The sequence below is a fragment of the Halichoeres trimaculatus genome, unplaced genomic scaffold, assembly GCF_033239565.1.
Source record: "Halichoeres trimaculatus isolate MK-OKI-2021-1 unplaced genomic scaffold, fHalTri1.1 fHalTri1_scaffold_23, whole genome shotgun sequence".
In the NCBI taxonomy this organism is placed as follows: domain Eukaryota; kingdom Metazoa; phylum Chordata; class Actinopteri; order Labriformes; family Labridae; genus Halichoeres; species Halichoeres trimaculatus.
In genome coordinates, this window is record NW_027437201.1 from 17,189,871 (window position 1) to 17,202,832 (window position 12,962).

The 12,962-nt window shown below is 44.2% G+C and overlaps 1 protein-coding gene across 6 annotated transcripts in view; it reads right to left on the reverse strand.

Moving 5' to 3' along the window:
• Window positions 1–12,962, reverse strand: part of tanc2b (tetratricopeptide repeat, ankyrin repeat and coiled-coil containing 2b) — a 175,401-nt gene that overhangs the window by 41,331 nt on the left and 121,108 nt on the right. For all 6 annotated transcript variants that reach the window (XM_074663942.1, XM_074663943.1, XM_074663941.1 and 3 more), the window contains 3 exons: window positions 8,471–8,619; window positions 1,211–1,394; window positions 68–316 (listed from right to left, as the gene is read on the reverse strand). In XM_074663942.1, the coding sequence (XP_074520043.1) occupies window positions 68–316; window positions 1,211–1,394; window positions 8,471–8,619 (582 nt within the window). The remainder of the gene's footprint in view (window positions 1–67; window positions 317–1,210; window positions 1,395–8,470; window positions 8,620–12,962) is intronic.

Genomic DNA, 12,962 nt, shown 5'->3' on the forward strand with positions numbered 1-12,962 from the left:
TCATGCTCAGACCCTTATTTCTTCTTTCACAGGGAGAGGAAAGGAAAGGATGGAGGGAAGGACTCACCGGCCACAGAGTTAGGGCGGGGCATGAGGTACAGAGGGATGGAGTGGGCGGAGTGGGAGGACATGCTCTCCAGGTTGCGTTCAGGGATTTTGTTGAGGCTGTACGTGGAAGCGGTCATGTTTTCATCCACCCTGTACAGGAACGAGTCCATGCCTGATTTCTGGGACTGCCACAGCTTCAGGTTTCCCCGGGATCCCTCGCCGTATTTTCCGCCTCGCTCCATGTTCTCTGAATAGCTGGTCAGTGTGGCTGCGAAGAACGACAACAACATTTACAACCCGTGTTGCACCTTTTCTTTACCTTCATCATCCCTTCAGCTCGTCTGCTCTTCTCTTGAATCAACCTTTGATATGCTGATGTAACATTTTCCTCACCAAACTGCAGGTGTTCTAAAGAGTTGCCAGGGAACCAGGTTGGCAGAGGTTTTGACTCACGCAGAACGCCTCACTACAGCGAGCGTTTCATCTCTCCTGCTCCGCGGTTAACAATGCAGGAATGACACAGTTGATGTCAACATGACATCTTCACCTGAATCATCCATCAGTGGGAGTACAGGCTGCTTCTGACTGCAGGAACATCGATGTTCAGGTGGAGGTTTTAGAAATAAATACTAGGATTATAAAATTTGGAGGATCGAAGTTACGACTTCAAGTAAGACGGATCCCTTTGCAGCCAGTGTGGAAAACAGGAAAGCTCACTAAGGCGACAAAGTTGATTATTTCATGCAATAAGTTTTATTTTCTGAGAGCTCCCTGCCCTTTCACCTGCCTACGTGGAATGCCAAAGCAACAGGCAGATATAGAAACTAAGATGATTAGTTTTGCTTTCGTAAAGCAGGATTAATCCCTTTACTTTAATATGCAGAGAAAAATGTGCCGTGTTGACATAAACCTCCACTGTTGTTAAAACACATCACTGATCCACAACCTCACACTGTCCTTTTAGTAGGATTGACCTATGACGCCGTACTTTAGTTTAAGTCAAGTCTTATAAACCGTATAAAGCTCATGCTGGCATTTTTCAGAGTGAAACGATAAATCTGTGATTGCTTTTATACTTTCCTCTGAGAAAATATTGAATAACGGAGCTTCAGGTTTTTAGGTGTTTGTTTTGACTTTTCCCTAATCTGTGTGCAGTCCTCACCGATAATCCCGCTGTCCCTGCTCTCCAGAGTTGAAGTTGGACTGGTGACAGAGCCGTAGGCACAGTCCTTGTTTCCAGCCTGGCCTGGCATGGCAGGGGGGAGGGTGGAGCAGGGGCTGCCTGCAGGGGGTGAGGCAGTGCTGCTGGTCAGGGTGGAGCACGGACTTATCCTCTGGTTCTGGCCCTGAGACACACACACACAAACACACACATTTTAAAAGCTTTGTTTGGCTCACTCAATTAGCACACACAGGTATAAATGGCAAAGTTCAATGTCTGAATTTCAATAAGTGAGTTGCACACATGCCTGGAAATGTCATTTCAATATTGCTGTTTTCAAGAGCTGGACCCCCTGCTGCCTTTCACTGCCTCCCACATCCATACAAACACATATCATAATCACTTGTAGCATTTCCCTAAAATACACGTCTGAAAGAGCTGCACAAATACGGCGATGATCCAGCTTCAAAGAAAACAAATTCAGTCGTGTGATACTGTGGATATATTTGTTTCTAAAATGTCAGTAAAACCCACAAAAAGCAACAAATGTACCAAACTACACAGTTTTACAGCAGCTGAGGAGTTAAGCAAGAAAAACACAAACACTGAGGAGTCGGTAAACATATCAGCGATGTAAGGCGGAACATCTAAATCCAGGAAAACAATCATTTCCGTTTGTAGAAACCAAAGGGAGCGGCATCCTCACAATCTGATTCTGTACAGTCACATGGTGCGTGTGTTGTTGTTTTTCCTGAACATGTGGGAGGACTGTGGGAGTCAAACTATTTCAGCACTGAGTTAAAACAGTGAGGGTCTGTGTCCACTGACAGCAGAAACTGTTTCTTGCAGCATCAAAAGTGCAAAACCGGCCAGCACCTCTGCTTTTGTTAAAATCATATATATCAATATTGTTGCTAGGCGCCGCCCTGTTGGCTATGGCTGCCTTTTGCAGCAGCTCTCTCTTCTTTGTCCATTTCTTGTAATTTTTGTGTCTCTTTTTTTGTAATCTTTGTATTTGGAGTGGATCATTACTTTGTTTGGCTCATTTGTTGGTCATGGACACCAAACTTTTTGTGTCTTCAGTGATATTTTTACTACTTTTTTCTCCTGTGTTTGTCTGGAGATACTACATGTAACCATGGCTGCATTGATTGATTGATGTGAAATCAGCTGTTAGCAGCCTGTAGCATGTCAGTGCTAACTGGTGCAAGGCCGGATGTTTCCCACAAGGTGAGGAGAAGGAGGTGAGGACGATGTGCTGGTTTTCAGGTGAGAGCTAAGAAGTGACGACATGGACCTGTCCTTCCATCCATCGTTATTGGGAACATAAGATCTATCTCAAATGAGATGGACAGGCTAGCCGTGCTAACCCAGCAACAGAGGGAATACCAGAAGGCAGAGTAGCATCCTGCTATTCACAGACATGGCTAATGGAGCTAACATCAGACACCAACGCCATGTTGGAAGAACTTCACCTGCTGTGAGCAGACAGGATCCAGGAGACAGAGACTGAACAGACTGCTGAAGAAGCTCAGTCCTGGACCCTGTGGAGGTGGAGACTGGCTGAACTGGACAATGATGGACAAGCTGTCATCATCTATTTTCTTATGGACCTTTTTGCACTTTCTATACACTTTCTTACTTTTGTTTTCTTGAGTGCTGCTGTGACTTCAATTTCTTTGTAGTTGTTACAATGACGATAAAATTCTATTCTATTCTATATCACTTTTCCACCAGCAACCAATTAAACTGAAGACGGGATGAGACTATCGTTACTGAATCTGCTAATGCTAACACACACTCCTTTGGTGCAGCCAGCAAATCGCTGTGAGTGGACACAGGCCCTAACACCACTTAGTAAAGGTTGAGTTCAACAAACAAGATTTGTTCCAGTTTTCAGTCAGAACAAAGTCTCTTACCCTCACTGTCAGACTGATTTCACTCTTTCTCTGCTCCTGAATACCAGCATAACACACAAACATACTTCTGATCCCATACACTCGTTGAATACAAATTCTCCAAAGTCTTTTGCATTGTTTTGGCACCCTGCAGTGACCCTCCTCTGCAGCAGCTCAGGCTAGTCAACAAGGAGACACAGGGGACAAAATAAAAACAACGCCGCGGCTGTAAACACCCACAGATGCACGCACCTAAATAATACATGCGTGCTGCATCCGGGCAAATGCAGAAGCACAAGAAAAAACAGAGATGTCAAGGGAGTGAGTCGATGTAGCAGACACCGAAAACACAGAATCACGAGGAGGGCTGGCTCGGGTCATCGCCGGGGTGAGGACATGGGGAGAAGGAGGAGTGAAGAAGTGCTTAAGGGGGGATCTAGTCTTAGTGAATCTACAGGAGGAATACTGAAGAGTCTCACCTTACACACCCACATGTGTGTGGATTATTTTCATTATTGATAATCTGTCAATTAAGTGCTCACAGCCCCCGAAGTATGAGGTACGAGATGGATGAGGGGCCAATTAACTGAAGAGGTCTTGGTTTGATCCTTTGCTCATACTGTCAACATAAACAGCAGATTAAGGCACAAAAACAAGCAGATCTAGGCCCAGTTCTGGTGAATCGTTCTGCAGAGCTGCTGAACTGGAGCATCAGACTGTTTGTGGACCTAAAAGGTGGCACTTATGTTCCCTCTCCAGCAGGACCCGCTCTGAGGCTGAATAACACAATGCGACATCTGCAAACTTGTCAACACATTGTCCAGTAGAGTACATGGCCTCTAACCTGTGTTAAGAGTGTTTGTAAAGTGTGTGTGTGTGTGTGTGTGTTTGGCTGAATGAGTAATGATTTGTCAGACACTCTCTCAGTCCCCTCTCCCCACACACAGGACAGCTAAAGCGCTAAAGCGTTCATGTTTACCGCAGCCTGACCCCGATGCAAACAAACAAACACATGAAGGGATAAACCTTCAAAGCTCTGGGCACACACACACACACACACACACACACACACTCACAGAGCGACACCACCGCTCTATCTGTGGGGCTAATGAACCTCGCCCTGTGCGGGTCTGACCTCAAGCGGCAGACGAGGATTGGATTGAACTCTGAGCGGTGCGTCTATTCAGGGAGCGAGAGCACGAGAGTGTGGAAGGCAATTAACTGCATGCTCTGCCAGTTAAGGTCACCTTGTTCTGTCAGCTGGTGAGGTCTGGCAGCTCAGACACCAGCCATTGTAGGAATTTAAACAAATGTCAGGAGGAGGTTGGTTAATAGGCCTCTCAGAGGAAGGCGGAAAAGGGGTTCAGTTTAGTCTGTTAAGGGCTTATCACTTAATACCCTTTGTTTGATGTGGCTTGAGTTTCTACTTCCTGACTTTTTGATTTGTTTACAATCCATTTCTTGTGACGCAAGTGTCTGAAACTTCTGTACAGATACATTTTTCCAGCCTGATTTTTTTTTTTTTAAATTAGAGTTTCTAAACTGATAAAACTTAAAGAAACTTATGCTATAACATCTGTGTGACCCACTAAACCAAAGAAGACCATTAGAAGCAATATTGATACCAGCACCGATATGAACATTTTGGCGATTACTGATATCCGATATTAATACTGCTGCTATGGCTGATGACGGATATTAACCGATATCAACATTGGTCAAAAAAAACAAAAAAACAATCTGCACACAGATGATGTGTGGAGGTAGTTCAGAGAGAAAGAGCGGCCTGATTGTGAGAAAAGAGGATTAAAGGAAGGAGCGCCCGAGATGAACATGATCAAAAAAGTACGTTTTGTCTGTTTATTTGGATCAAAAACAGAAAATTAGACATAAAAGAAGAGAGTCCAGGTAGTTGTGGTGTTTACATAGTCATAGAAAACAATATCATTTGGGTCTTAAAAGATTGTTTAAGATGCTCTGAAAATGACCAGCAGTTAATGAGTAAATACTGACCCACTTTTACATATCAGCCGATATGATATGTTAAAAAAAATGACCAACATCGGCCGATATATGGACACTGATATATCGTGCATCCCTGATTAATACAGCGGTACCTGGACTTATAATTGTCTGAACTAACGAGTTTTTCAAATACAAGCCACACTACAAAACACTGAAATCTAATCAGGTGATTTTGTCTTATTTTCAGTAGAAAATGCCTTATTAGACTTAATATGAGCCCCATTTACCTGACCAGTCCAGACAAATTTCTTGTTTCAATTATTTAAAGACAAAAATAAGGTTGGAATTGCTTGTAGCAAGTTAAAAAAATCTGCCAATGAAACAAGAGAAAAGTTACATTTTTTAAGACATAATTTTTGTTTCAAGCAAATTTCTCTTGTTCCATTGACAGATTTTTGTACTTGTTGCAAACAATTTAAACCTGATTTCTGTCTTTGAATAACTTAAAACAAGACCTTTTTCTGGACTGATAAGTTGAACGTGGCTCATGTTCAGTGTCAGATACCACAGTAAACACTGCAAAATCCACCCAGGATCCTGTGTCTCACTCATTCATTTAAAGTGGTTAGCTCGCATTGGAAGCAGTGTTGTGCTTGTATTTGTTCTTGCAAAACTTTCAGACCTGATCCAAAAGAAACACCCGGAAAAAGTTGCTACTGGGCGTGTGACGACGCTACTTAATGACAGTTGCCTAACTCATTTTAGAAACATCCTGAAAGGGAGGATGAAACAGAGCTCATTGGACAGGTTTTTTTTTTATCAGAAACACCTGCAGATGAAAGTGAGGAGAGCATGGAGATAAAGAGAAACATCAACCAATAAGATTCAGTTGTTCATTTCAGCCTTTCTCCTCCACCTCTGTCAGCATCTTCAAGTCGCCTGATCTCCAAGGTAAGTGCTAAACATTATACTAAAAAAAAGTTTATTGCATTACATTGTATTGTATTGTGTTTTTGAACAATATTTCTGTTTATAAGAACATTTAGCTCATTTAACAACAAGTAACAAAGTATTTTGTTATTTTGGGGGTGTCTAGAACAGATTAGTGCCGTTCCAATTCATCTCGATAGGGAAATCTGATATGACAAATTACGAGCTCTGTCATTGAACGAATTCAACTAAAAAGTCAAGGCACTACTGTAACTTCTGTATTCATATAAATGCCTATAAACTGCTGCTGCAGGGACATTGATTAACTACAAGCTGCAGAAACAGCCTTTTTAACATTTTCAACATAAAAAAAATCACAGCAGCTGATTCTCTTCAGAGGTAAAAGGAAGCAAGATGATTTTGGTAAAATTCACCACTTGCGCATCGAATTTGACATAACACTGATCGCAAACTTAAGCTCCATTCCAACCAGGCAGTCTGGTGAAGTCAACTGGAGATTTGAACATGGTAGGGTTATGTGTTATCTTTTATGTCGCACAGGAGGTGACGATTCTTGACCAATCATTTGACTGCAGTGTTTCTAGCTCCAACTTCTGTGGTCTGATTGGTCTGTTTGGTATCCAAACAGAAGAGTCCCAAAAAGTGAGATGGTACAGGTTGGTAATTCAAGCCGCGATCCCCAAATAACCGAGACGAGCCGTCCCACTTTTTGGGACCCTTTCGTATGGGTGCCAGACTGAACCAATCTGCTCTGGGAAGGTGGAGCTACAACACTGCAGACCGCTGATTGGTTCAAAGAATCGTCATATGACAGCGGCTGCATTTCTCCTGGTGGCACACAGACTTCTCTGAAACAAAAGCTCGATTTCACTTTGTATCAAAGAGCTACATGCCAATCACAGAGAAGATGAAATGCTGCATGTCTTCCATCTACGCTCTTTGTTTACCGAGTTGCGTTTTTCTTCTTCGTTAGATTTATTAGCAGGGTAAACTGTGTCGCGCTGCTATGGCGTCACGCTATTGTTTAACAGCTGTGGCTTTCTGCATCCAGCTTACACGCCGCCTACCACAAGAGGGCACAGTTTGCTGTGGAAACGCAAACGGGATCAGGCTAAACTGTACCAAACCGTACTGAACCGACCCGGACTGCTTGGTGGAAACGCGGCAGCAAATTACATGCTGTACAGTGACGAACTTCACTGAACTGTTTGGTGTAAACAGAGCTTTAAACACTACATGAAAGGAAAGGGTTAAAAATCACAGGGACGAGTCTGAGAACTAATCATGTATTTGGCTGAATCTGTGCGGTTATGGTAACAAACATTAAGACTTTCAGCATCAGCCTGAAAATATCCGGATTAGACGAGATCCCATGCAAATTAGAAAAATAACCACTCCAGCCCACCCTCCATGGCACCTAGAGGCAATCCTTATCATACTTGATGGCAAATGAATCAAACAAACTGCACCAGGAGAGCAGTATTTGGGGCAGATAGCTACAATAATAAGTTTGTACTGTGTTCACGATGCAGCAGGGTGCTAGTATGAGTCACGTCTCTAAAAAGAGCCGCTTGAATAAACCTCTCTCAATTTATACACCCCCACTGCTACAGCAGCGCTCACATCAAGCACAGGCAGCCCATCAGTCTAATCGTTTATCCACACTGCTTCAGCGCAAACTCATACCTGGACCTGATTTGAATTTAGCAACAGGTTTTACTCCCCCCTCCTTTCTCTCCCCTGTTCACCGTTTCTCCCTCGCTGTGTGCTGCTAATGTTTTCTTCCCTCAATTTGGGGAATTCAAACCTGTCACATCAGGTTTAGGTAGAGAAACCAGGGCATCTGCTGCAGAGCTCAGAGCAGGCCAGTTGTGCCAGGAGCTGTTTGTTGCACAACAGCCAAAGTCACGATTTGAAAGGTTACAACAGAGAAAAGTGAGCCCAGCCGAAAAATCTTTGTATCAACAACCAAACTCTAAAGCAGGAGAAGAAATAATTAGGAGACTTTGTTTTACAAAAATCTAATTAGACGGGGAGAAATCTGATGCTTGATGGAGAAGCGCTGATATATTCTGTTGTTTCTGAAGGCAATTTACAAAAAAGTCTTTTGATCTGCCTATCCAAAGATCTGCCAAAAAATGAGCACAAACAAGGAAATTATGAAGATAAGTGTCAAAGCAGATCCAATCAGGCGACGGCGTGTTAGCTCATGATCCAAAGCGTGATCTCTTACAAACCACATGTGTCAGAAACACATTCAGAAGACGACAATTAGATTAAGATAAAACACAAGGAGCTTGTTGGCGTTGAAACCTTTTTCAAAAGCCAGCTGAGTGTGTGGTGACATCATCAGGGTGGTGATCAAACTCCCAAAACCTGGACTTCATGTTTGAGTTTCTGAATGGTGCGTTTGAGGGTAGATCCAGCTCACTGCTGGGACCATTACCTGTCTCGCCTCGGGTTCCTCCATGCTGTACTGGGTACCGGCCGGCCCCTCACTCACTTTGTCTCCCAGAAGGAAACCCAGGCGCGTCATCAATGTGTTGGCTGCCTCATCCACCGACGGAGGGGGGCCCAGCTCCTGGCTTGACTCCCCTGCAGAGGCAGGAGGTGGAGGGGAGGGGGTGGGGACATGACACGAGAGACAGAGAAAGACAGAATGAGTGTTAGTGGTGGGAAGAAGCGGAAGAGAAACTTGGTCATTCACTGACAAAAAAAAAAACTGTTTTAAAAAGCTGCTTATCCGCCTCCTCTGTACCTGGAAAACACACGGTACATCCCAGCGCTTTGCATAAACCACAGCAGTAACAACACACCCGGATACAGGACACACAGCAGCACCTGCACCCAGGACGAGAAGCTCCCTACCCGAGTTCCCCCGCAGCACCGAGCTGTGCATTACCGGCACATTCCTCCACAGCCGGACGTCTTTGTTGAGGTGTCTTCTTACATAAACTCCAAAATCCCCACCGCCACAAGTACAACAATCCTTCCACAGTGTTTACACAACCCCTCTCCACGCTGACTGACAAAAGCCTTACGATGGCTCCTTCCTCCCTTCCTTCCTTCCTTCCTTCCACAGCGCACATCAGCGCCGGAGCTCTCGTGACGTAATGAGATACGCCCTTCACCTGTGTGTGTGAGAGTGTGTGTGTCAGAGAGAAGGAGGGACAGAGACGGTGTGTTGATGTGGGTGTGTATCCACCTCTCTATCCTGTTTACACAGACTCTAAAGGGAGAAAAGAAAACACCAGGGTGGTGAGGCTGCGTGATGATCAGATGATCAAAAACCACACAAAACTACACACATACACACACAGAAACACACACTGGTAGAGCAGTGAGATCTCAGTTGCAACAGGACCTAAAAACAAAATCCCTTAATGACCTCATCTCTCGCCCTGTTGCCTGGTTACTCTCCATCCATAACAAACCCTCACTGCTGCTTTTTCAATAACACATGGCGGAGTTGTGCCCTGGAGGTGCATTCTATATCAGTTTCAACAGCATTTTATTTACCCGAGTGTCACACTCTTTTTCTAATTACTCACTCCACAGAAACGACCAGCTCCCGTCTGACTGGGAGCAGCTGTTTCCGTACGTATGAGGCTGCGAAGTGGTCCGAACATTAGTGACATTGAAGACAACAGCTTGAGATAGCTAGAGTTTAAATAAACAGCAGCTAGCGGCAGGGCCAGTTTTCTCCCGTCTCCTCTCCCCCGCTTGTTTTCCTGCCGGGCAGGTCGAACCGGACTGGCAGGTAGCTGCACTAAGTCCTGACTTGACGACCATTAGACAGTCCCAGCAGCTCTCTGAAGACAGACAGCTTGTCTGAAGCCTGTGGCCTCTCTTTCTCTCAAAGACGTATAGACAGACAGGCAATCTAAACCTTCAACTACTGGCTCATGGAAGGGACAGGCAGGGCGCTGTCAGGATCCTCATTAGATTGACTCAGAGTCTCTGTGAGCCAGTAAAGAACACCTTCTTTCTGAGGGAGGGAGAAAAAAACCTTTGAAGCACATGGGGATGACATGTTGCCAGGCTGGAGAAAAAACAGGCAGTAATGAGGTAATCATGGCTCACATTAGAGTCCAGAACAGCTAATTAAGATGAGTTTGGATGAGATGGATGTAGAAACCCAGTAAAGCAGCTGGATTCACTTCCTATAAAGGCCTCCAAGGTCACTGAATCCCTCTGTGTGTCCCTCGAGGATGGATGCAGTAATGGAGCAGATGCACGGAGCTCCCTCTTCTTACAGCTAATATCACGAGGGACCAGAAGCCATCAGAGGGAGAAAACCACAAATCACAGCTGAGCTTCTGCATGCATTGTGTATTCTGTGTGTGTTTGCTGCAGCATGTGAGGACGTGGAGACAGTGAAGGCTTCCCAGTTGACAGACTGGTAGTAGTAAGCAGTGAATGCATTAGCACTGATTAGTCAAATGCTCCTGAGGGGTTTGCAGGCGTGACCGTGATCAAACGGGGGCTCAGTCTGTCTTTCTCTCTGCATCTGTGGCAGTGTCTCTTTCCATCCTTCTCACTCTGCTCACGAGATTGGACCTAAAAACCTTTTTGAAGATATCTTCAACTTGTCGCTGCAGAAGCAGGACAGAAACTAGAAAAGCACTCAGAGAACACAGACCTCCACCAAGCATACTGTGATTGTCACCAACACTTTAGTCCGTCTTTAATGTTATACTCCCTTTCAGCAGACTGCCTGATGTAATTATGATGACCCAGTACATATTTCATATTCTGGATCTTAGTATCCAGAATATTGGTAGGATCTGGATCGCACTTTTACATCTGTCAGAAATTATGGTGACCTTGTCTTGTATTGTTTTGCAAAGCAATCCAACCATTTATCATAGAGTTATATACACATATGGTGAAAACAGCCCTATATCACAATGATAAAGAACCCTTTAAAAAAGTCCTGGATCCAGACGGTGATCCAGATCACCTCAAAAATTTAATCACTTCTTCTTAATCCCAAATTGAAGATTTCCTGCAAATTTCATCAAGATCTGTTGGTTACTTTTTGAGTAATGTTGTTCACAGACAAACAGACAGACTGCCCCCTGCTGGCCGGGGGTTTAAGGCACTCTTATCCACCTTCTAAACCAAAAGTTTGAATCCCTTCTGATAAAAAAAAAAACTCAGTTCCTACTTATTTTGTCATATTTTTGCCTTTCTGATCCTCTTTTTTTGTCATTTCTCACTCATGTGTCGCAGCCAGCTGTTGCAGGGGTGAGCGGTTTGTCTGCGTCTCTTTTGATGTGGGAGCCAAATCTCTAATCTGTTCATCCACGATAACTCCCTCAGCTGAGCAAACGCTGCTTTTCTTTGCTCCAGAAACACAGTCCAACATATGGTAAACATGCAGCTGATAAAATGTATTTCCTTCAGGAGCAAAAGCATACAACATGTGTTGAAATAGTGTTAATAAACCTCCCGTGTGTCTCTAATGAGCTGCTGTCGAAGGGGGATCGTTGCTCATCACCTTAATGCATGTCGTTAACAAGTTTCTGTTTATAGCACCGCCTTTGTACTAAAAATAACATCCTGATGATCACACAGAAGCATCTGAAGAGACATATCTAAAGAGAGACATGACAGGTCCTTCACAACACCTTAATGATAAAATCTGAGCAAGAAGAAAGAAAACCAGGCTTAAAACACACCTCTTACACACTGCACACAAACACAAACACACACACTCCTCTCTCTGTCGGATTCCTGAGCTGAGAAGGAGACAGATGGTTACCATAGCAACTATCTTTGCGCACACAGCCAGGAATGTGTTTCTGTGCAAGCGCATCTGTTTCCCCGCGGCCGTCCACTGAGCAGCCGAGAGGAGACGGAGAGGGGAGCATGTGTGCAGCAGGCGGGGGACTGGACAGGACAGGACAGGAGGCCGTATTCATCGAGCCCCGGCTGCAGGTGAGATAACACACGGCTCCTGTTTCAACCAATACCTGTCCACTTTACCTCCAGAGCCGAGAGCAGAGAGACAACCTCCCGTTACTATCACCGTCTGGGATCCAAAGTGACCCAGGAGTATTTTTAGATGCACCAGGAAGTAGAACATTAAGAAAAAGTGACAAACATTATCAAAGGTAAAAATGGATCCACGTGACAAACACGGTGGAGTCAGACTTATTCCAAGATAAGCAAGTAAAGGCAAATCCATCATAGGCTGGAAAGCTAATCAAGAGATCAGAGGAGTGAATTTCACATTCCTCATGTGCAGCGATCTTATCCACACGAGAACATTTAGAGGCTTTCAAAACACTCAGGACATTTCGAGGCCAGAGTCTGCTCCTCCAGCTTCTCTGGATGATGATCATGAGCAATAGAAATGTGATGGAAAACTTGATATCTCAGGCAATTTGTTTCAAAATTGAAGGATTAAAAAATGTATTTCTTACATAAATAGCATGTTGAAAACTTAAGTGTTGATGGAAGTGCAGTTCCTTGAGTGTCCACTAGAGGCCTGCCTCAAATTAAAGGAAACCCTATGAGGGTCTGCAGTAAAATGCTAAGTCTGAGTCTGCATGGCTTAAAGAAGATTGAGCTGGGATTTCATTAGCAAGACTTTAACTCTGGTTTAAATGCTGAGAAAGTCTCATGATGGGTTTGACAAGCTATTTGACAAAATATTCATAAATAATTATCACGAAATCTCACATTTCTCCACTGAAGATGTCCATCCGTCCACCTGTGTGGCTCGAGTCCTCCTCACCTCCGAAAACCCATCACAGCTCCCCGGCCTGGGTTCATAATCGCCTCTTTTCCTGCCTTGACTGTGCTTGAAATTTCCATCTTAACACTCACATGTCACATCTGCAGGAGCTTTTAGCAGCTCATCACAGCTGATAGCTTATTCCACAGTCAATTTCACAGGTTTGATGCGAAATGAAGGCAGGTTTGGCAGT